The sequence below is a fragment of the Artibeus jamaicensis genome, unplaced genomic scaffold, assembly GCF_021234435.1.
Source record: "Artibeus jamaicensis isolate MK-2021 breed Jamaican fruit bat unplaced genomic scaffold, CSHL_Jam_final contig_1998, whole genome shotgun sequence".
Lineage (NCBI taxonomy): Eukaryota > Metazoa > Chordata > Mammalia > Chiroptera > Phyllostomidae > Artibeus > Artibeus jamaicensis.
In genome coordinates this window covers 12,636,138-12,659,411 of record NW_026521407.1, presented here as the reverse complement: position 1 = coordinate 12,659,411, position 23,274 = coordinate 12,636,138, and the positions used below count along the sequence as shown (strand labels likewise).

Below are 23,274 nucleotides of genomic sequence, written 5' to 3'. Positions count from 1 at the left end.
ACATATCATGTCCAAAACAATGCATCATTATTTTTCCCAAAACTTTTTTCTTCACATCTATTACCTGTTATTAAATGACACCATTGTCTATGCTATTACTTAAACAGGAACCATGATATCATCATTTCTACTCACATCCAGTTAGTCAGCAAATGCTAATGATGTGCCTTTATCCTTTCTATTTTTTTCAGCCTTCATTTTCTTAGTTCCAGGTCTGACTTCTTGCTTAGTTCACTGTCCTAGCCTGCTAACTGGTCTCATTACATTTTTTTCCCTAGAATTCCATGTTACTAGAGCTGCCTTTCTGAAAGCCTAGTTACTCATTTCCCTTACCTCAGCATTGCTCCTCTGCCTGTAAGATAAAATTCAAACGCCTTTGCTTAGATGCTTGACCTTCTGTTTCCTGGCTTCCACCACATCTTCTGCCCAATCTAACCACTTTTAACCATACTGAACTACTTATAGAGTCACTAGACATGTCTTGTCCTGTCAAGCCTCTTGCGCTGGGAATGCTTTTATGTCCTCCACATTTTGTCTTAGTAACTTTTCATGGTATAGTTTAGGTACCACTACCCCAAGGAAGACCTCTTACTAGGTCAGATGTAGTTACCCTGTTCACCCATAGCACTTATGCCTTCCTCCATTAACTTATATCTGTTCCCTGAGACTGGAGGCTCCTATGGGCTACAGACTCCTGTTAGTTCTGCTTTCGTGTTACAGAGCCCAGAGCATAGTAGACATTCAACAATTAATGGATATATGAGTAAACTTAATCTGTTTACATTTTTTAAAAAGTATCTTTAGGTTTTCATTCATTGTACATGCTCACTGCAAAAAATCCAAACTGTGCAGATATATATAAGATTTAAGTGCTTTCCATTGATTCCTATCTCATTTTTAGCAGTAACTCTGATTAATCACTTAATATTGGCAAGAAAAGCACAAATTAGATTTTCTAGTTACTGTAGAATCAAATGTCTACTATTTTGTTCTTATAGATCATCTCTTTTCCTTTAGGCAATGATAGTAAGAAATGCTAAAGATACAGCTCATACAAAAGCAGAACGGAATATTCTGGAGGAAGTAAAGCATCCCTTCATTGTGGATTTAATTTATGCCTTTCAGACTGGTGGAAAACTCTACCTCATCCTTGAGTATCTCAGCGGTCAGTACACACAGTTTGGTGTAATTATTTTCATTGCTCCAGAAACCGGGTCAAAACATTAGTTTCCAATGGAAAAGTGCTTTTTCCCAATGTGATCAAATAGTTCTTAAAATTGACGACTACATTGACATAAGGAATTCAGATGTGACCAGATGTTTCTTTTTGCAGACAAATATGAAGGAAACTTTAAAAGTTAAGGTTTTTTTCTCTCATCTGTAAAATTTTATCTTATTTCCTTTGTAATCAGTTTTTTAATAAAATAACAGACACCTACTTGATAGAGCCATCAAATTGACTGCACTTGGGTAAGATACTATAATTCAAATAAACCATTAAACTATTTCTTTCTAAACTGAAGTGAAAAACTCACTGACAGTGTTGCTTAAGATACTGAGTATTTTTTGAAATGCATCTTGGAACAGAAGTATTTTGATTTAATGGAACCTTATTGATAGATTAAGCAGTTTACAATAGAGATCGTCCACATTCTCCAGGGTTTACCACCTCCTGGGAACTAGTGCTCCTGTCATTTCTAGGTCCTAGCAAACACACTTGAGTTTTCTGAAAAACAGAGATTTCCTGATAGCGTGAAACACCGAACAGAAAGCTGAAGAATTTAGTAATTTTTTTGTGATATTTGCCATTTTTTCTTACAACAATTTTGACATAATTTCAGATTTCCACAAAAAGTTGCAAGAACAGTACAGACAATTCCCAAATACCCTACACCTAGGTTCCCTAAGTGTTATCATTTACCACAATTGTTTTGTTTCACCCTTGTCTTTCTTTTTCTCTCTGTATACGTATATATGTATGTGTGTATATATGTGTATATACACTCATGGACACATATATACGTAATTTTTTGTGAACTATTTAATAAGAGAGTGTTGTCGACATGATTTCTCTTTACCCCTAGATACTTTAGTGTATATTTTCTAAAGTCAATGATAGTATCTTCCATAAATATACTAAAATTATTAAAAATAGGAAATTAACATTGATACAGCAATCTCCTTAGTTTTCCTTAATCTGGAACAGTTCCTTAGTCTTTCTTTGTCTCTCGTGACATTTTCGATGAATACAGGCAAGTTGGTTTGTAGAATGCATCAATTTGTACTTACCTGATGTTTCCTCAGGATTAGTTTCAGTTATACATTTTTGGGAGGACCATCCAAGTGACCTTTCCTTCTTCGTGTATTACATCAGGAGGGACCCGATACATATATCTTTGTAGAAGGGCCTGCCTGCCCGTTTTTACCCTGGTGAGGTTTCCCCTTTGTAATTAACAAGTAGCATGAGGAGGTATTTTGAGATTTCTTAAATATCTCATTTGTCATCGAGCTTTTCACATATGGTTTTAGCATCCATTGATTCTTGCCTAAAACAATTAACTGTAATAGTTGTCAAGTGATTTTTCTTATTCCATCATGCCTCCTTCATTTATTATTTGGCATTGAGTTGTAATGAAGAGCTTTCCCATCTCTCCCATTTAAAAAAATATATTTATCTAAGATTTGTGTGCCTATTCATTGATTTATATACTGTGGACTTATGGATTCTAAGATTATTCAGTGGGATGTAACCCTTGGTTATCACTGACTTTGATAATCAAGTTGTGTCGTGCTTTTTATGAGGCTGCTGCCAGCTTATTGTAGTCTAAGAGTTACGAGGTTGGGCATTTGCTAATTTGCAAGGGTGGTTTAAATTATATACTAATATTTTTCTACTTATGGGTGAAGTGTTAGAGAAGCTTTAATCAAAATTTCTTTTTTAACTTGGGTCTAGAATCTATAAATATTTTTAAGTTTATAGATGTAAAACCTAGAATTCCAAAATTTACATATTTCACATAAGAGCGGGAACACTGCTAAAAACAGAATCCTGAGGACTCTGTTTTAAACCTATAATTTTTAGGATCTGTGTTTTTAAGGAGCTGCTGTCTTTTAATTATGGTTAAAAAGAAAGCACAAACCCTGTCATTAGAAATGAATTGGAAATAAAGATTGTTTTATTTTCTAATGTCTTTTCTGTTTATTTACAGGAGGAGAATTATTTATGCAGTTAGAAAGAGAGGGAATATTTATGGAAGACACAGCCTGGTAAGTGAAATTTTTGTGGTTGCATGGATTCAGGTAATGATTTATATAATTACAAGCAAAGCCTTATTCCCACTGTGGGCAGCCAAATGATTCAATAAATTGTTCTGGAGCCAGTCACTCAGGACTTAAAGGGGGAGAAGCAGCTTTGCAGCTGGGCAGCTATAGGAGGTCACATCATTCCTTTGCCTCCAGGCCTTGGGTGGAACGCTCTTCACGCCAGTTCCTAACAGAACCATTCTCACTGGGGCTTTCTTTCCTTGAATTGGTGAGCTGCCTGCCTTGGTTGTGGGTGAGTGTGATTTTCCAGTGAAACTTTATATGTGGAACAGTGGAAAGTATCAGCAATCATCTCATTTTTTTAGACTTTCCAGTTCCCAAGGTGCAGTCTTAGGGAGGCGATAAGCCTGCACATTATCATCTGTGGATTGATTCTATGGCTAGGATGGGATCTACCATCCTATTTCTTAAGATGGCACCTGCTTCAGATTAAAAATATACACATCCTTTTGTGAGATGACAGTATTGGGTAACAATAAATCAGTTTATCCTACACATTAATTGAATAGAAAACACTTAAATGTTTTTTCTACCTTAATTACCAAACTGCATTCCATTGTTTAATTTCAGGCCTTTTCTAACACAGAAGCTGCATTTAAGAGCCTTAGGGATGAAGTGCCCTTTTTTGGAGGAGGCTCTCTGAGCCATGTTGGAGGCTGTTTGTGGTCGTGCTGGCTGTGAAACTGCCTCAGTCCTCTAGGACACACCCTCTCCATCCTGGAGTAATCTGCAGGATTGCACCATTGTTATGCAGCCAGTATTGCAGTGCCTTGTGCTTTTCGAATCCAGACAGGGTTGGCTCAGCCCTTTATTCTTTTGAGGTAGATAAATTTGAGTGTCACACAGTTTATAGTTGTGGGCTGTCTGGCAAGAGGGAGGGCAGACACTGTGGGCATGTACTGTGTATAAATATGCAGCTGTATTAAGTAAGGGATGAGTGGGCGTCTAAGGGTCAGATTATGAATATTCTCTGAAACTAAGATTTGCTTACCGAGAAAAAAAATCTTATTTCCTATGGGATTTTATAATTGGGGGTGGGTGGGAAAAATTTGCTTTGATCTGAATGACTATTGACCTAGTTCCTACACAGACAGAACAAAACATGACCAGTAACAGTTCAGCATATTCTGGACTTCTTTGCAATTTTAGCAATATGTTCGGATGATGAAATAAAACATTTATAGTTTCACTAAATGAGTGAAACATGTCTCCATGCCTTTTGGCAGCATCCTATGCCATCTCTTCCTTCAATATTACCCCCGCCACTAATTTGGTCTTTGGTGCATGTCTATTTCTTCCAAGGTATTTTGCTCCATACATAAACTGCTTTGAGTAGATTACTCTTTTTAATTTTATTAAATCACTTTTGTTTCCAGCTTTTACTTGGCAGAAATCTCCATGGCTTTGGGGCATTTACATCAAAAGGGGATCATCTACAGAGACCTGAAGCCGGAGAATATCATGCTTAATCACCAAGGTGGAGATATACTGTAAACAATTCTATAATAACTAATCATCTCAAAATCCCCCCCCCACAGGTCATGGTCATTTTCAAAGTCCCATATTCATGTGTCTATTATTATATACATTTCTCCATCAGAATTTATGGCATCATGATAGTTGCTGAGATTTAAATATTGAGATATTTATGTTTGATTTATGGTATTTATTTATGATTAAAGGGAGTTGAGGATAACTGGCCACTCAACTACCTTTTTAAATTTAATTCTTACTCTTTATAGCTTATCACTTTTTAGAAATTCCTATATAAACTGTGGTAAGCCAAAGCCAGTCCAAACACAAATTTTGGTTTATTCCTTAAATTGGAAAGTGGATCTTAATTTTACATATTGGGTTTTCTTTAATGATTAAAATATATAATTATTAGAAGCAATACTTTTTGTGATCATTTTTATTAATGTTATAAGAAAGGACAGGCATAGAACTGAACCAAAATAATTGGTGTGGCTTTGGAAATAAAATATTTAGTGGCCATGAATTTATTCTTGCTGTATGTTTGTGACAACAAACATAAAGATCAGATATTAATATTCTCAACAGCTATAGGTCCAGCACAGTGGGCTTTAATTTTAATTACACCCTGTTATAGACAGTTCAGTTTATGTGAGAGTAATCTGGGCTGGGTAGACTTGGCAGTTCTCTCATGCTTCAAAGGAGCAACCAGCTAAACCAGGGCATCTGGGGGGCTGGTAGCAGCTGCTGATCCTTAGATGTCTACAAAGTGATGTACAAGGTAGTTAACAGTTTTAAATTCTTAGGCAGAATGTGGTATATGGACAACAATGCCTATATGTATAAATGTTTCAAACTGCTTTATTCTCTCCCTTTTCCTTTAATTTTTTTTTTAAAGAAGAAATACTATATTTAACCAAGTACATCATGGGAAGAACTGGGAGGGTTCTTCCTGGGAGGGTTCCCTCCCTCCCAGTTCTGCACCCATTCCCCAAACATGGATACTGATTCAGAATTATAAGGCAAAAGGTAGAATAGGGAAGTGACTAGTTAACTTCTTCCGTTCATAAGCTTGGGTGTGTCAAGTTGTTCTGTGAAAATAGAGGTCGTATTTCTTCTGTGTCAGAATGAAGTACATATTTCACTTGAATCAATAGGCCATTGCCTTTCCTGTTTTCTGAAATAAGCCTGGAATAGTAGGATCCTTGGGGTTGTTGAACCACTGGATATCTAATGACAGTTGAGTAAAGCTGAACTTGAACTGAAATGTTCTTTGTGTAAGGTGGTAAGTTTATCACTTTCTGAATCTGAGATGATGGTCCCATGCCATGTAGTAATTTCATTTCTTTTTATGAACTGGTAGCGTATTGGTAGAATGAGTTAACTTTGTCATTGTGACTTTCTGAGACCATTTTAAGAACTGTCAAGTCACAGTTCACTGTGATAAAAACTATATGTTTGAAGTATGGTGTCACACCTTTATTTAAAAAGTACAGAATATCTTTATTAGGGTCTGTGTGTTTAAACCAGACTTCATTGAGTTTTCCCAGGAATTACTTTCTCAGGATGGTAGAGGATTCTAGGTATAGGAAAAGCTGGAGCCTTGGTCAAACTGTTTCACTCTTTTATCTTTATTTTCCCTTTTCTAGATAATATCATTGGCAAATGATGACTCTCCCCTAGCCTTAAAGAGTTAACATCCCATTTTATGGTTGGCGCCTTGCTAGTTTTTGACATCTTCAAAAAAAAAAAGTAAAGCAGAAAAGAGTTAACGGGAGGATAGATTATTATCTTGTATGATATGTTCAAACACTGCATATACTGAGAATTCTCAGAATAACCATGTCATAATCTTTCATTGTAGGTCATGTGAAACTAACAGACTTTGGACTATGCAAAGAATCTATTCATGATGGAACAGTCACACACACATTTTGTGGAACAATAGAATACATGTGAGCTGCATGTTGAAAGAAATATAACTGGTTTGGGGGCAGTAGCTATCTTTTACCTGATTTAAGTAATAGTGTGCTGAATTTTATGTAGCATTATTTGGCTTCATATTTTGTTTTTAAAATTCTTACTCAGATGATACACATATCAGTGAATTTTTTAGGCATATTGTTTTTCTCATTGTAGGGCCCCTGAAATCTTGATGCGGAGTGGCCACAATCGTGCCGTGGATTGGTGGAGTTTGGGAGCATTAATGTATGACATGCTGACTGGAGCAGTAGGTGCACAGTTAAAAGCTACATGTATTACGTATCGTCTGTGCTGAGTAGTTGCTAAGTCCTTGTAGCAAGTTGCTTCTTGAAAATATTACCAATGGAGTTATTTTTTAAAATGTAGCACTACAAATGCTTTTTTAGTAAGTAGTATGGGCCCCTATACTTTTAAAAACACCTTTATTTAAATTATCTATGTCATGGCAGTCCCTTGAAATAGGTGTAAAATAGACACTGCCCTTATTTTATAAATGGAGAAAATGAAGCATAAAATCACATAGGTCACTGATTATCACACGAAGTTAATGGTGGAAACTCAGTCCTTCCAGCACATTACTGTTTCCTCTGTCTCGTTGTGTCAAAACTGCAGGTTTTTTTGCAGTCACCATATCACAGCGTACACTTCTGATCTCTCTGCATCACTAATTCAGGAAATGGATAATTCTGATATGTAAAATTTGATTTTTTATATGCTAAGTTTTTTCACTCTCTTCCACTTTTAGCCCCCGTTCACTGGGGAGAATAGAAAGAAAACGATTGACAAAATCCTCAAATGTAAACTCAATTTGCCTCCCTACCTCACACAAGAAGCCAGAGATCTGCTTAAAAAGGTAGGTTCTTAAATAGATACCGAAACCATAAGCCTCAACTACTAGGATTTAAATAGAATTCAGCATACATTTTGAATAAAAATTCATGCATGAATATCGAATGAAAAAGCCTGCAGTTTTTGTAGGAAAAGTACAAATTTGTTTAAAGATTTTATTTTCTTTTTATTTCCAAATAATGTTTACTAGTAATTAATATATCATATTTTCCCAAGGCAAAATAGACAAGCAAATTCTATAAGGAAAAAATTCTGTAAAGAAAATCAATTTAGCTAAGTAAAGTTTATCAGTGGTTTTTCCTTCTTCCTAAAGCTGCTGAAAAGAAATGCTGCTTCTCGTCTTGGAGCTGGTCCTGGGGATGCTGGAGAAGTTCAAGTAGGGATTGGCAAGCTTGGCGGTTTGAGGGGAAGATGATGCTAATTTTATGTGTTTGTGAAGGTCGTATGTAGTTGCTTATAAGTATAGCTTATTTTGTGATTGGTAACTTAAGGCAGGCAGTTGTCAGTCCTGTGAAGTCTATTCCCCTTGACTGTTCTTCCTGCTCTTTTTTTCCCTAGGCTCATCCGTTCTTCAGACATATTAACTGGGAAGAATTGCTGGCTCGGAAGGTGGAGCCCCCGTTTAAACCTCTGTTGGTATGTATACAGGAAAACATATGATTTGAGGGACCTGGTACTTTTTTAAAGTAAGAAAATTTCAGAGCAGTCAGAAGCATTTGTTAATAGTTTGATAAACTTTGGTCTATTGTCTCTTCCCCTCAAAATCTTTGTTCTGTTGTCTTTTTCAAGAACTCCCCTGGCTGGGTAGCTCAGTTGCTTAGAGCATCATCTTGATATTCCAGGGTTGCAGGTTTGATCCCCAGTCAGGGCACATATGGTGGGGGGGCCCCCCCAAAACATAATTACCTTCTGAAGGGCAGGCCTCTTGTAGTACAGGCTTCCCCTGCTAGATGAGTGTTCTAGGAACTCATCTGTGTCAGTGTATCAGCTGATGTTGTGAGAGTCTGTGTTCAGCCTAAGTGAATTTTTTTGAAGACTCTTTCAGTGCGTTTGCCCATTTCATGATGGGTGATTTACAAGCGCACGTGCCCACGCTGTGCTGAGTGTTTAGCGGTTTTTTTTTTTTGGCCAAAAAAACAGCATAACCCCTGTGTCCCATCCTCCCTATTCACTCAATCTTGCCCCAAGTGACTTTTTTTTTTTTTTTCGTTTCCCTGGGTGAAAAATGTCCTTAAAGGAAAACATTTTGCCAATGTGAAAGAGGTAAAACAAAAACCAGCAAAAGCACTAAAAGTCATCAAAATCGACAAGTTCAAAAACTGTTTTTAGCAGTGGAAAAAACATCTCGTTAGGTGTATTACATCACATGTAGGGTACTTTGAAGGTGACTGAAGTTTAAACGTGTAAGAATAAATACACAACTTTTTATAAATAAATTCTGGGGCTTCTGGCGGGTCCCCCCTCATAAAAGAATCAACCAGTGCATGCATAAATAAGTGGAACAACAAATCGATGTTTTTTCCTTACTTTCCCCCTTCTGTTTTATCTCCAAAATCAGTCAATCAATTAAAAAAGAACTCCTGCCATTAGCAGTTGATGACTGTTACTATTTTTAAGTTGATTGCCTAAGACAATTAAATATTTTAAGTACTAGGGGCTTTTATTTGTTTTTTTTGTTTTTTGTGCTTTATTTTGCTTAATTTGACCCTATCGTAAGTTTTATTTTTCTGGGAATTTTTTCTTCAAAGTATAGAATATACGTTTTTTTCAGGATTGTAGCAACAGAGTACCACAAGCTCCCTGGCTTAAACCACAGAAATCGGTTGTGCCACTGTTCTGGAGGCTAGAGATCTGGGATTGAGGTATTGGCAGAGTTGGTTCCTTCTGAAGGCCGAGTTCTGTTCCACGCCTTGCTCCTAACTTCTAGTAGTTAGCTGGGAGTCTTTGGTTTTCCTTGGTGTGTAGGTTCACCACCCATTCTGTCTTCATGTTCACATGGCATTTTCCTTGTGTGCAGGTCTGTGTCCAAATTTCCCCTTTTTATAAGGATACCAGTTGTATCAAATTAGGATCCTCCTTACTCTAGTGTGTCTTCTTCTTAAATAATTACATTTGCGGTGACTCTTATTTCAAATGAGGTCCCGTTCTGAGTTACTGGGCATTAGAACTCCAGCATACAGATGTTGGGGGGACGCAGCTCACACCATAACAACAGGTTTATGAGTAAATGAGTTTGTGTCTTAGTTCTTGTCTCTGTGCCACCTCACAATTTGAGAAAAGTCTCTGTTTCTTGGGATGAAGATAGAAGCGAAGGACAATGATGATGATGATTTTGGTCCTTGAAGTGCAAAGTGACATGCTTTAAAATTTGAACCTATATATAATTGTAAGGAGGATAATTAACCCTCATGTAGCAATTGCCCAACTTCAAAAATTGTCAGATCATCTTGTTTAAATATAAACGTAACCATCATGCTATCATTCCCATTAAAAAGCTGACAGTTTCCTTAGTTGTTCTTTTTTTATTCCTGTTGGTTTGTTTCAACAAGATTCAGTCAAGGCCTGTACAGTTTTGTTACTGTAGCTCTTAGGTCTTTTTCTGTCTATAGATGTCCCCTTTTAATTCCTCTCCTGAGGACTTATTGAAAAAAAACAACAACAAACCCAAGCCATTTGTCCTGTAGGGCTCCTCACATTTTGATTTTGCTGATTTTAACACCATGGTGTCATTGACCATGTTCATCTGTTCCCTACATTTCTAAAAACTGGTGGTTAGGTTTAGATGCTTGATCCGATTGAGATTAAACTTTTGATGTTGTATATTTTGATCAGGAGACATAGTATGTATTTGTATTTTTAACAGTGTTAGTGGTCATTGGTCATTCTGTACTTCAGTGGTTCTGAGCTGGGGTCAGTATGGCAATATCTGGAATAAGTTATCACAACTTGGGAAGGGGGTGCTACCGATCTCTAGGGGCAGAAGCCAGAGATGCTACTAAATATCCTATAATGCACAGAACAGCCCCTATAACAAGAATTATCAGGCCCAATATGTCAATAGTGCTGAGGTTAAGAAACTCTGGCCTAGTTCCAGGATTTAATTAGGGGTTTGCAAAATTGTCTTACTTTAATACTATTACTCATTCTTTATTTATTAACTGAAATTCTTCCACAAAATGACACTTTTTTGAAAAAAGATACTCTTTATATCAGTAGTTTGGTTACCTGAAGTACAGTTCATTAGGGAAGGTCAAGATATGTTTTTTTCTCCAGTTTTCAAAATAATGAATTAGTTTCCTAACATCTTCCAAAAGTGACCAAACATTTAATTACATGAATCATGTAATTTTCTTAAAGTTTGTTGAAAAAGATTTTATTTACTTAGTTTTAGAGAGATGGGAAGGGTGGGAGAAAGAGAGGGAGAGATATATTGACTGGTTGCCTCTCGCATGTCCCCAACCAGGGACCTGGCCTGCAACTCAGGCATGTGCCCTGACTGGCAATCAAACCAGCAACCCTTTGGTTCGCAGGCTGGTGCTCAGTCCTCTGAGCCACACTAGCTAGGGCTCATGTAGTTTTTTGTTTAATTATGAACTCATGCCTTTTAATGTATTTGAGTTTCAATCCATTGCAGTTTTTTAAAATTGGCATTTAGCTTTGTCCATCTTTGGACACTGTGTGCTTGATCATGTTGGTTCTTGAGTTCTTTCGACACCCCACGTATTCTGATGTACCAGAGAGGATTAGAGAAACAGGTCTGGTGGTTTGATTGGGGTGGAAATATTCTTTCACAATAAAATATACTCGTGCAAAGTAGCATATCATTTTTGCTCCTCAAGAAATCTAAAGGGATGAAATAAGCTAGGGAAAGAAACTTTAACTAGAGTATCTTTCAAATGTGATTTGTTTTTAAACTCTGCTTCAATAGTTTTTAGGTTTATTATAAATCTGCAGCAACTAGTGAAGGAAATTGTCTCTATAGAGGGATTTAGCCAGTGGATTAGGAAAACTGAAGCTTTGTAACTGGGCAAGATTAATATTCATATTTTTTAAAAAGATTTTTAGCCCTAGCTGCTGTCTTGTATCCCCGCACGTGCACGCTTATTCTCAGCTGGTCTCCCGAAGACCCCCTGAGCGCCAGCCCGAGTCCCCGTGCGGCCCTGTTTTCTCTCCAACAAGAGGAAAGAAGAGCCCTGGCTGGTGTAGCTCAGTGGATTGAGGGCAGGCCTGTGAACCACAAGATTGAGGTCTGATTCCCAGTCAGGGCACATGCCTGGGTTGCAGGCCAATTCCCAGCAGGGGATGCACAAGAGGCAACCATACGTCCTCTCCTTGATGTTTCTCTCCTTCCCTTCCTCTCTAAAGATAAATAAATAAAATCTTTAAAAAACTGTCAAAAAAAAGATGAAAGAAGCTATCATGAACCAAGAGAAACTCGCCAAACTGCAGGCACAAGTGCACATTGGTGGGAAAGGCACTGCTCGTAGAAAGAAGGTGGTTCACAGAACAACCACAGCAGATGATAAAAAACTTCAGTTCTCCTTAAGGAAGTTAGGGGTAAACAATATCTCTGGTATTGAAGAGGTAAACATGTTCACAAACCAAGGAACAGTGATCCACTTTAACAACTCTGAAGTTCGGGCATCTCTGGCTGCGAACACTTTCACCATCACAGGCCACGCTGAGACAAAGCAGCTGACAGAAATGCTACCCAGCATCTGAAATCAGCTTGGTGCAGACAGTCTGACTAGTTTAAGGAGACTCGCTGAAGCTCTGCCCAAATAATCTGTGGATGGAAAAGCACCACTTGCTACAGGAGAGGATGATGACGATGAAGTTCCAGATCTTGTGGAGAATTTTGATGAGGCTTCCAAGAATGAAGCAAACTGAATTGAGTCAACTTCTGAAGAAGATGAACTTGAAGAAGTTACTGGGAGCTGCTATTTTATATTATGACTGCTTTTTCAAGTTTTGTTTATGGATCTAATAAAATCTAGATCTCTAGTATTTTTAAGCCCTAGCCCCTTGGACACTGCAGCTCTTTTCAGTTTTTGCTTCTGTACAAATAATTTTTTGCAGCTAATTAAGCTGAAGAAGCCTGGGAATAAAGTTTGAAACCAAAGTTAATAAAGTTCTTTGCCTAGTATTAAAAAAAAGATTTTAAAATTTATTTTTGGAGAGGGGGGAAGGGAAGGAGAAAGAGAGGGAGAGAAACATTAATGTGCGGTTGCCTCTCATGCACCCCCTACTGGGGGGTCTGGCCCGCAACCCAGGCATGTGCCCTGATTGGGAATCAAACCGGTGACCCTTTGGTTCACAGCCCTCACTCAGTCCACTGAGCTACATCAGACAGGGCTAATATTCATATTTTTAATAGCAATGATAACTGTACTAAAATCTATTTAATATATATTTTTTAAATTTGAGGATGTAATTTACCCTTTGATAGTTTCCACCTACATTTATTCTTTAGTCTGTGCCTGCTAAGACTATTCTATTAGTACAGTCAAACCCTGTGAAAGAGCTCTAGCTACAGTCTTCTCTAATGCATGTAGTGCATTTGATATGTGTAATATAGACTAGTCATCATTTTCTAATAATTTTTTTATAAAGCAATCTGAAGAGGATGTGAGTCAGTTTGATTCAAAGTTTACACGTCAGACACCTGTTGACAGCCCAGATGACTCAACTCTCAGTGAAAGTGCCAACCAGGTCTTTCTGGTAAGTGATAGAATTTCTATGTAGCCATGGGAAATTGAAGCATGAGAATGGACCCTTTTCAATCAGAAAAGCTATTTTTAATAAGAGAATTCAATTTTCTTTGCAGTTTCATGTAGATAACCTGAGGTGCTATTTTTTTTAAGTTGCCACCATACTAATTTATTGATGTTAGAAAATTGATCCTCATAATCCAACATTCTCTTTTAGCAATTACAGTAGGAGTGTATGGTTCCTCAGAGTGTGTGATTCCTTTTTTGGATGGGCCACTCACTGACTTAAGATGATGTTTGGTTCAGCATCTCAACCAAAAGCCACACAGCCATGGCAATAAGAAAAGAGGTCACTGTAACTATTTCCTGAAACAGATTTTTGGTACTCTTAACATAAGTCTTTACGGGGGCTTAACCTGTTGTGACTACTTAACATCAAAATATGTTCATTTGTGATAGTTAATAAATTAATCTTCATTGATAAGTATCTGTATTGACTTTATACCTTGTCTCTTCAAATAGAAACCAAAAATTTTAGATTGTGGTCAACAAAAATGATAGATTTATATCTGATAACCATCATTGCTTTTGCTTAAGTGTCACATATACTTGTTTATTATTATATGTATGTATCATATAAACATGTACCTCATTTTGTAATGTTTGTTTCCTTTGTCATTTGTCGTTATCCTTTGTCATTTCTTTGTGGACTACCTTTACAGAGGATGGAATATGGGGAAAGGAATCCTTTGGAAGCTGGTTTTTTTCCCCATTTGTCTCCAAGTTTACTGGATTTGTCACTAACTTAATTCTCAACTTTTTTTTTATATTGCTCACAGTATAACACCAAGTAATATACATTTGGGTGGAGAGTAAATTCTAAAGTTAGCATGGAATACAAAATTGTGTATGGTTAAAATTATTCTTAAATCACCATAATAGAATATGGCAGGGGTGTCAAATTCATTTTCACTGGGGGCCACATCAGCCTTGTGGGTGCCTTCAAAGGGCCGAATGTAATTTCAGCTCCTTAGCAGTTAAGGAGTAGTTACATTTATACAGTCCTCAAATTATTTCAGCCCTTTGAAGGCAACCAGGAGGCTGATGTGGACCCCAGTGAAGATGAGTTTGACACCCCTGCAGTATGGTTTTGAGTAAACAACATTGAATAGAAATAATTCTGTGAACATATCATTATGTAGTGGTGTTAAGAAGAGAGGATATATGTAAAATACAAGTTTATGGTATTTTTAATGACATAAGAGGAAAGACGAATGCATGTTGTTAAATTTATGTCTTCATGATACAGAGTCCTTGTATTCCCCTTAGTAAAATCTCTTCTGTTTAGTTAGGGAAGTAGGCATGATTCATTTTAATTGTGGCTTTGCTTTATTTTCTATTATGATATGGAATTTATACCTTTGATCTATCATAGTGACCTGGTCCTCAGTTGGGCGTTGCAGAGTTCCAACTAATTTGATGCTTTTCCCTGTCTAAAAAGAGTTTAGAAATGTTTTACTTAGCTAAAAACAAATCCAAAGTTGTGGTAGCAAAAGTTACATAGCTAAACTTTCATTGTCAATTAAAGTATTTTTGAGCTTTTCATAATTAATTAAATTGGCTAATTAAAGAACAAGTAACTTGTTAGGTTATGGCCAGAATTCTGTACATAAAGCAGCTCTCTTAAAAAAAGTGATAAAAATAGTTACACCCATTTACCTAAAGATTGGAGTTGTGGAAACTTCAGTTCAATAAATATTTAAGTTCCTATCATAGTTTTAAAGGAAATTCAAAGATGATTAAAGCACAGCCTATTCCTCTTGCTAGTTTACAGCTTTAGCCCATGAGAACATGTGGGAAATGGCCTCTGAAGTCCACATGTGGCCGTCACAAAGCGTGTGCTCTGCAGAATTCCACCTCATGCTTTACAGGGTGTCAAATTCATTTTCACTGGGCCAAATTCATTTTCACTACATCAGCCTTGAGGTTGCCTTCAAAGGGCCAAGTGTAATTTTCGGACTAATGTAACTATAAATGTAACTACTTCTTAACTAGCATCAAGGAGCTTGGTGCTGCTGCCACGTAGAAACAAGGTGGAGGGCCAGATTTGGCCGCAGGCATTGTGTTTGCCACCTGTGCTGTAGAACTTCATCTAGAATGTTATTTAGTCATTTTATTGTAACTCATCATGCCTACTCAAAGATGACTAGACTAATACATAGAAGGGAAGGTAGGTGGAGGACTGATAGTTAAAGAAATGAACATTGACAGCAAGAGAAATGACAGCTTGTAACCTAATAGCAAGGTCCAAAAAAGAACTAAAGCTAATAAAACTGCATATTTCCTGGTACAGATGAGGATTTTCACAATGGCTGACTGTGAAAACAGTCTTTTAATTCATCAAGACTACCAAATCTAAGTCTATCCAGTCACTGGGGTAAAACCAGAAAAATCACATGTGCCAAGTTAGAGAATTCTATTTTTACTTTGGCCTAATAATGAGAAACTGTTTTGGGTTGATAATCTTAGGTGCATATAGGGATGTGGTGTGGCTAGAAACACTAGAATTTTCTTTGTATTTATCTTATTATTTAATACCTGAACATGGAGCCTACATTTACCTGTTTTGTTCTACTCCATTTAGTCGAGTGGAATTTTGTTTGCTGGCATATGGGGCTCAATAGAATTCTGCTTTCTTGAGGTCTGTGCCTCAAGAAAGAAGATGGCTGGGAAGAAGTTAAAAGGTTGAAATGAGATTGAGGAGATGAGAGAGTATACGGATTAGTGGTTTTGGGTGTGCACAATTGTGTTAGACTGAACTAACACATTTGCTTGATGTGTATGACAAATGACCTTCTGTAGTCCACTGTTACTATCTTTCAGGGTTTTACATATGTGGCTCCATCTGTACTTGAAAGCGTGAAAGAAAAGTTTTCCTTTGAACCAAAAATCCGATCACCTCGAAGATTTATTGGCAGCCCACGAACACCTGTCAGGTATTCAGACTTTATTTTCACCTTAAAAAAAAAACCTAGAGGACCATGTCTTAAGAAATTTATGCCAAGTTACATAAATGAAAGATCTGGCATCATATTCTCCTGGGTTGACATAAGCACAGCATCTGTACCTTCTCATATTGTAAGTGACTAGTCTGTACTAATCTTTGATAATATGCTATATAGTTTTACCTTCCCTCCTAAAAGTAAGCTGCTATAGTGACAGCTGTCCTCTGTCCCCTGTCAGCCAACACTCACTGTGTACCAGGGACTGTGCTGCATGCTGGGGCGCATGATTAGCCCAGGCATTGCCCTAGTCTTGATGAAGCTTATGATTTAGAGAGAATCACAATAAACAAAAAAGGAAATACAAAAAATATGTAATTGCAAATAGTGCCATGTACTGTATGAAAAAATAAAGAGTATGGTGGTAGAGAGCAAAGAATATTTATTAACAAGGGGCTCCTGTTCGTGGGGGTCAGAGGAAGGCCTCCCTGGTGAAACAACATCTAAGAATGGAGAAAAAAAGCTAGCCATACAAAAAGTAGAAGTACAAGGAGGTTACAGGTAGAAGAATAGCTTGTGCAGAAGTCTTAAAGGAGGAAAAAATTTGGCCTTTTTTTTTGGAAGTAAAAGGGAGGTTAGTGTTCTTGAAGTGTGGTGAGTGAGGAATAGAATGGCAAAGCTTTGGAGAAGTATTTTATTTTAAATGCAATGGGGAGCTGTTTTAAGTAGGGGAGTGAATTTTTTAAAAAATTAAGTATCATTTAAGGTTTTACTGGGGCAAGTATAAAGATAGAGACCATTTGGGACCTAGCAGTCTAGGGGAGAGATGGCTCAACTTTTGCCTTTGTACTAATCCACACAAAAATAAAATTAAAGGAAAATAAATGTCACATTACCCCATTCCCTCTAAGCGTAAAGGAATATTTTTTTTGTTGAGATAATCCTTCAGACGAATGATAGCTCTTCATTGTCTTAAAGCCCAGTCAAATTTTCTCCTGGGGATTTCTGGGGAAGAGGTGCTTCAGCCAGCACAGCAAATCCTCAGACGCCTGTGGAATACCCAATGGAAACAAGTGGAATAGAGCAGATGGATGTGACGATGAGTGGGGAAGCTTCAGCCCCACTGCCAATACGACAGCCGAACTCCGGGCCATACAAAAAACAAGCTTTTCCCATGATCTCCAAACGACCAGAGCACCTGCGTATGAATCTATGACAGAGCAATGCTTTTAATGAATTTAAGGCAAAAAAGGTGGGGAGAGGATTTATGAGTATCCTGCAGGGTGAAACACGAAGGCTGGACATGACAGTCTCGAAGACTCAGTGTCATTACATAGAACACTTTGGACGGAGGGAAAATAAACCTGGATTTTTAAAAATCAATCAATGGTGCAAAAAAAAAAAGCAAAATAGTATTGCAGAACTCTTAGGCACATCAATTGATTCCTAGCGACATCTTCTCAACCTTATCAAGGATATTCATGTTGATGGCGTGAAACTGACAGTATTAAGGGTAGAATGTTGCTTTTGAATCACTGTTGAGTTCTGATTATGTCGAAGAAGGGTTATCCTTTTATTAGGCAAAGTATGAAATTGCCTGTAATACTTGCAACCAAGGACAAATTAGCATGCAAGCTTGGTCAAACTTTCCAGCAACATGGAATCAAAGACAAAAGAAATTTATCAATTGATGTTTTACGTGCAAACAACCTGAATCTTTTTTTTATATAAATATATATTTTTCAAATAGATTTTTGATTCAGCTCATCATGGAAAACAGCCCAAACTTTAAAATGCGAAATTATTGGTTGGTGTGAAGAAAGCCAGACAACTTCTGTTTCTTCTCTTGATGAAATAATAAAAATGCAAATGAATCATTGTTAACCACAGCTGTGGCTCGTTTGAGGGATTGGGGTGGACCTGGGGTTTATTTTCAGTAACCCAGCTGCAATACCTGTCTGTAATACTAGGAAAAAAAATCTATTTAATCATTTCTATTTGCAGTACTGCTATGTGCTAAGCTTAACTGGAAGCCTTGGGATGGGCATAAGTTATATGTCCTATATTTCATCCTTGTCCTGGGCCTGCATTGCACTGGAAAAATATCGCCACCTGTTTCTATACCAGTATTTGGTTCAAGACGCCAAATGTGTTCAGCCTGCGGCTGAAGAAGGACGGAAGAGAGTCAGGATAAAATGCACACTGAGGGCGGCAAAGTGAGGGAAATAGGGAGATCCAGGGGAAGAGGGTGTTGCCATAGCCCACTCTCTATGTCTAATCTCTTTACAGCAGATTGGTAAGGTTTTAAGTTTTACTTTTTACTGTCTACCTTCCTTACATTTTTTCCTCAACAGTTTTAAAAGGGAAAAAGGTTCTTTTCTTCTATACTGGGGCTACATTTTTTGATTGTAAAAATATTTGATGGCCTTTTGATGAATGTCTTCCAAGGTGAATAAGAAAACTTAGTGACTTAATTAAGGAAACATGTTAACAGACATTATGTTTTTGAAATTGTAACAAAATCTTCGTCAGTGATTTACCGGTACACAGAATAAAAATAAAGGTAACTTTACCTTTCTTAAATACTTCCTGCCTTAAAGAGAGCATTTCCATGACTTTAGCTGGTGAAAGGGTTTAATATCTGCAGAGCTTTATAGAAATATATTTCAGTGCATACTGGTATAATAGATGATCATACAGTTGCAGTTAAGTCTTATCGCCTCTTTCTGTCGTTTATAATGTCTTTAGTCTGAGTGTGCAAAGTCAATTTGTAATATTTTGCAACCCTATGATTTTTTTTAAATAGATGCTGCTTGCTGTGTTCTTCAAACCTTTTTGAGCCATAGGATCCAAGCCATAAAATTCTTTATGCATGTTGAAATCAGTCAGAAAAGAGCAAAGCTTTGCTTATTTTAATGGCAGTTCAAGTGAGATGAGTTGAAATCCTACGACATTAAGCAAAAACAGATTCATGAAAAATGATTGGAAGTATCTTTTCAATTGTGGCAATAAATGAATTAATAAGTTCATCTTTGGACAGAAAGCGCTTTTTTAAAAATCACTCCTAATCCCCCATTTTCCCATTATTGTAGCAGCCTACTGAGAACTTTATAACTGTAGCTAATAAATTAGTAGCTACCATAATGATAAGGGCAGAAATTATATTTAAAGTGCAGATTTTTTTATAGGCTCTATTTCAGACTGTAAATGGCTTGTGATACGCTGATACTTATTTTCAAATGTATTTACTAATTGTGGTGTTGACTGCCTGACCAAATTCCAGCAAAATTTTTACACCAAAATATTCCTTCTCAGTCTTATTTGCTACTAACATTTGCACTGTGATTGGCTGGCTATAAACACCCTATAGTTAAACCATTTTCATAATTAGTACTGCTAGCAATAGTGGCAAATACTGCAACTTCTCTGCATAAAAGCATTAATTGCACATCTACCATCCACACAAATACAATTTTCCAAGTTAACATTAAGGGAAGTTAATTTCCTGTGCTGTGGCAGGTTTGAGAAATTGTGTTTCATAAATGGATATCCCTGCTGTGACTGTGAAAACATGTCAAGTGCCACTTTAGTGTCACAGACAGAAAGCACACACCTATGCAAAATGGCTTGCCCTATATTTATTTGTAAAAATCCAAGCATAGTTTAAAATATATGATGTCAATATTACTAGTCTTGAGTTTCTAAGAGGGTTCTTTATGATTCTTCCAGGTAAGTGTATAAAAGAGATTAAGTGCTTTTCTTTCATCACTTGATTATTTTCTTTAAAATCAGCTATTACAGGATATTTTTTAATTTTATATACATGCTGTTTTTTAATTAAAATATAATCATTGAGAACTGAAGTTTACTAATTTTGATTTTATAAGGTTTGTAGCATTACAGAATAAACTGGGATTTATAAACCAGCTGTGATTAACAATGTAAAGTATTAATTATTGAACTTGAACCAGATTTTTTAGAAAATTATATTCTTTCCCCTTTATGGTCTTAACTAATTTGAATCCTTCAAGAAGGATTTTTCCATACTATTTTCTTGAGATAGAAGATGATGAGGGTGGGGTGAGGGAGAATGCATGTATGATGCTCCATAAATTCAACATTCTTTAAGTAATAAATGATTATAAACAAGATGCATCTTCAGTAGTATTAATACACTGAGCCTTGGATTTTATATTTAATATAGGACCTAACTCTTTTGGTAACTCAGTCATATGGTTCCTAGCTTACAAGGGCTAGATCTAAGATTATTCCCATGAGAAATGTTGAATTTATGAAGAATGGATTTTGAGACTTTGAAAATGGTTAATTTCTCAAATAATAACATCAATGTCCGAACATCTTTTTTTCATAGGAGTAGACACTAGCAAGCTGGACAGTCATAAAAGTACTTGTCACACTATGACCTGTGGTCTGTTGCTGATTGATATAGAACTTTTCTTGTGTGATTCTTAAATTACCACTACAGCACAAGTATTATCTCAGTGGATTATGAAATAACACCTGAAAGATGGGTTCATCTGTGTTTGCTCTTTAAACTATTATTTTTTCTTATCCCAAGTTGGCTTTGCATCTATCAGAGTAAATTCTTCAGCTGCCTTATTAGGAGTGCTATGAGGGTAACACCTTTTCTGCTTTTCATCTTGTATTTAGTTTACTGTATTATTTGATTTCAGATTGAATGAATGTAAATAGAAATTAAATGCAAATTTGAATGAACATAATATAGAAGTGATTTTTTATTATTATCCTAAGATAGGAAGAAATAACAGGTACACAAATAGTTTTAATAATTTTTTTCATTAACATGCCAGATATGTTCAGATTCTCACATTTAATAAACTACTGTTGACCCTTGAACAACATGGGTTTGAACTGCACATATCCACTTACACACAGAAATTTTTTCAATAAATACGTTTGGCCCTCCATGTCAGTGGATGTGAAGGGCCCATTGTAGAATCAAGTTATATGTGGGTTTTGATGGGGGTGGGGGTGGGGGGCGATGATGGAGTTCCTAATCTGCACATTGTTCAAGGATCAACTCTACTATACAGGTGAGGAGTGGCAGTTGTGAAACTGTTTCTGCTGAGAAATTGCAGCTACTTAAATAGATAACAAGTTTTAGTACTGGTTTTATATATTAAATATTACACATCTGTGATCTCCAAGTTGAATTAGTTGCTTATTTTTTAAAAAAGCTCATGTGAGAAGTTGTGTGAAAGCTAGCCTGAGACTTTCTTATGCTAATAGTCAACAGTTTGTTCAGCCACACTTGTCAACTATACTTATTTGATGTGTATACACAAAATAATGTGCACAAATCTGTTTTTAACTAATGTCTCAATATATGTAGGGTAAGATGGGTAAAGTTTTGTATAAATCACTTTTTCTTTATGAGGCAATTATATCACGCTTGTCAAAATGATTTCTCTATAGAAGTTCTCAAACTGACTTTTTATAAAACATATAATAGCAACTCTTAACAGTGATGAAACAGTTTTTAAAAAGGTGTGATGTGAATTCACAGAATACATGGCTGTTTGAATTCCTGTTCCCGTTTTTGGAGGTGAAGGAATAGAAGTAGAGAAATGCTTCTGTTGTTTCAGTGTTGTTAATGGATGGCATAGCTCTCCTATTACAGTTTTCCTCCTTTTAAGTTCATGTGTGAAATGCTTTCTTATTAAAAAAAAAACACTGTCCACTGGGCATTTCCTTTACTAAATTATATTAGGAAACAAAGCTATGAATATAGCTATAGGATAAGTAGTAGTAGAAGTAACCCATGCAGTAAAGTGCTATTCCTCTGTTTTTAACAAGTCATCTTACTTATCTTCACTCCCAAATTCTAATTCTAAATTGTCTTTCTCACCCATCCCTTGCCTTATGCCTAAATAACTTTTAGGAAGGTGATAGTAAGCTGGTTTCAATATTTGCAATGTTCTCAAAGGAGATAATAGTTAAATATATCAATGCTGAATGTATAGAAACAGGTATACTTATAACCTGGCAATATATACCTGAGGTAAAAACTTACAAGCTTTCTAAAGTTCTTTTGCAAATTAGGGTAGCCATACAACCATGAAAGTGACTTAACCTATGGCTGGTTGGTCACGATCCTTATTAATCTATATGCTGGTTCAGCCTTTATCATTACCAACACTGCAAATTGGTTTTCTACCTCTACCTAACTTCTTCCCACTCTATCTTACTTGTAATTCAAACTGATACATGGTGATCAAGAAAATGGGCAGAGGCTTTGTACTTTAAACTTAGATATAACCACTACTTCTGACTTCTGTTACAGATATTGGTCCCTCTTAGAGGTTTCAAGAGTAGAATGCCTAAGTCCTTTTTCTACCACACTGTGCAGATACTTAAGAGTCAAACAAATCACACAACCCAAAGCATTTGGTTGCCTCTGAGTGCAAGCTTTTATTTCCCAAGTAATGGGGATTCAAGCATTAGATTTCAGAACTCTTTGGAGAACACGTTTTAGGAGGAATTCTTTTTCAAGATTTGAGTTGGTCATGTTTGTGAAACTATTCAAATTACCAGGAAGCCAGCTATTTGTAATCCACATGAATTATTTTATTGATTTTTTTTATCTTCACCAGAGGACATGCTTATTGATTATAAAGAGAGGGAAGGGATAGAGAGAGTGAAAGAAAAATCGATGTGACACAGAAACACTGATCAATTGCCTCTTGTACACACCCCCACCAGGGACCCAACCTGCAACCCAGACACATGCCCTGACTGGAAATCAAGCCAGTGACCTTTTGGTTTACAGGACGATACTCCAACCAACTGAGCCACACAAACTAGGGCTCCACATGAATTAATTTTAATAGTTACTTCAAGATAGTCTATGGCACTATACAACAAGCAGGGTCACGAACTGATGGCAAGAC

The 23,274-nt window shown here is 36.6% G+C and overlaps 1 protein-coding gene and 1 pseudogene across 6 annotated transcripts in view; both read left to right on the top strand.

Moving 5' to 3' along the window:
* The window catches only part of RPS6KB1 (ribosomal protein S6 kinase B1), a 42,556-nt gene extending 21,472 nt beyond the window's left edge, over nt 1–21,084 (top strand). For 2 of the 6 annotated variants that reach the window (XM_037163757.2, XM_037163758.2), the window contains exons 5-15: nt 1,018–1,165; nt 3,210–3,267; nt 4,701–4,801; nt 6,662–6,752; nt 6,937–7,027; nt 7,526–7,633; nt 7,943–8,005; nt 8,188–8,265; nt 13,243–13,350; nt 16,224–16,336; nt 17,321–21,084. In XM_037163757.2, the coding sequence (XP_037019652.1) occupies nt 1,018–1,165; nt 3,210–3,267; nt 4,701–4,801; nt 6,662–6,752; nt 6,937–7,027; nt 7,526–7,633; nt 7,943–8,005; nt 8,188–8,265; nt 13,243–13,350; nt 16,224–16,336; nt 17,321–17,558 (1,197 nt within the window). In that variant the 3' untranslated portion in view covers nt 17,559–21,084. The other 4 variants (XM_037163759.2, XM_053655076.1, XM_037163760.2 and 1 more) reach the window with 4 other exon arrangements.
* On the top strand, nt 11,910–13,231 carry LOC119062682 (transcription factor BTF3-like; annotated as a pseudogene).
* Nucleotides 21,085–23,274: the final 2,190 nt, after the last annotated feature.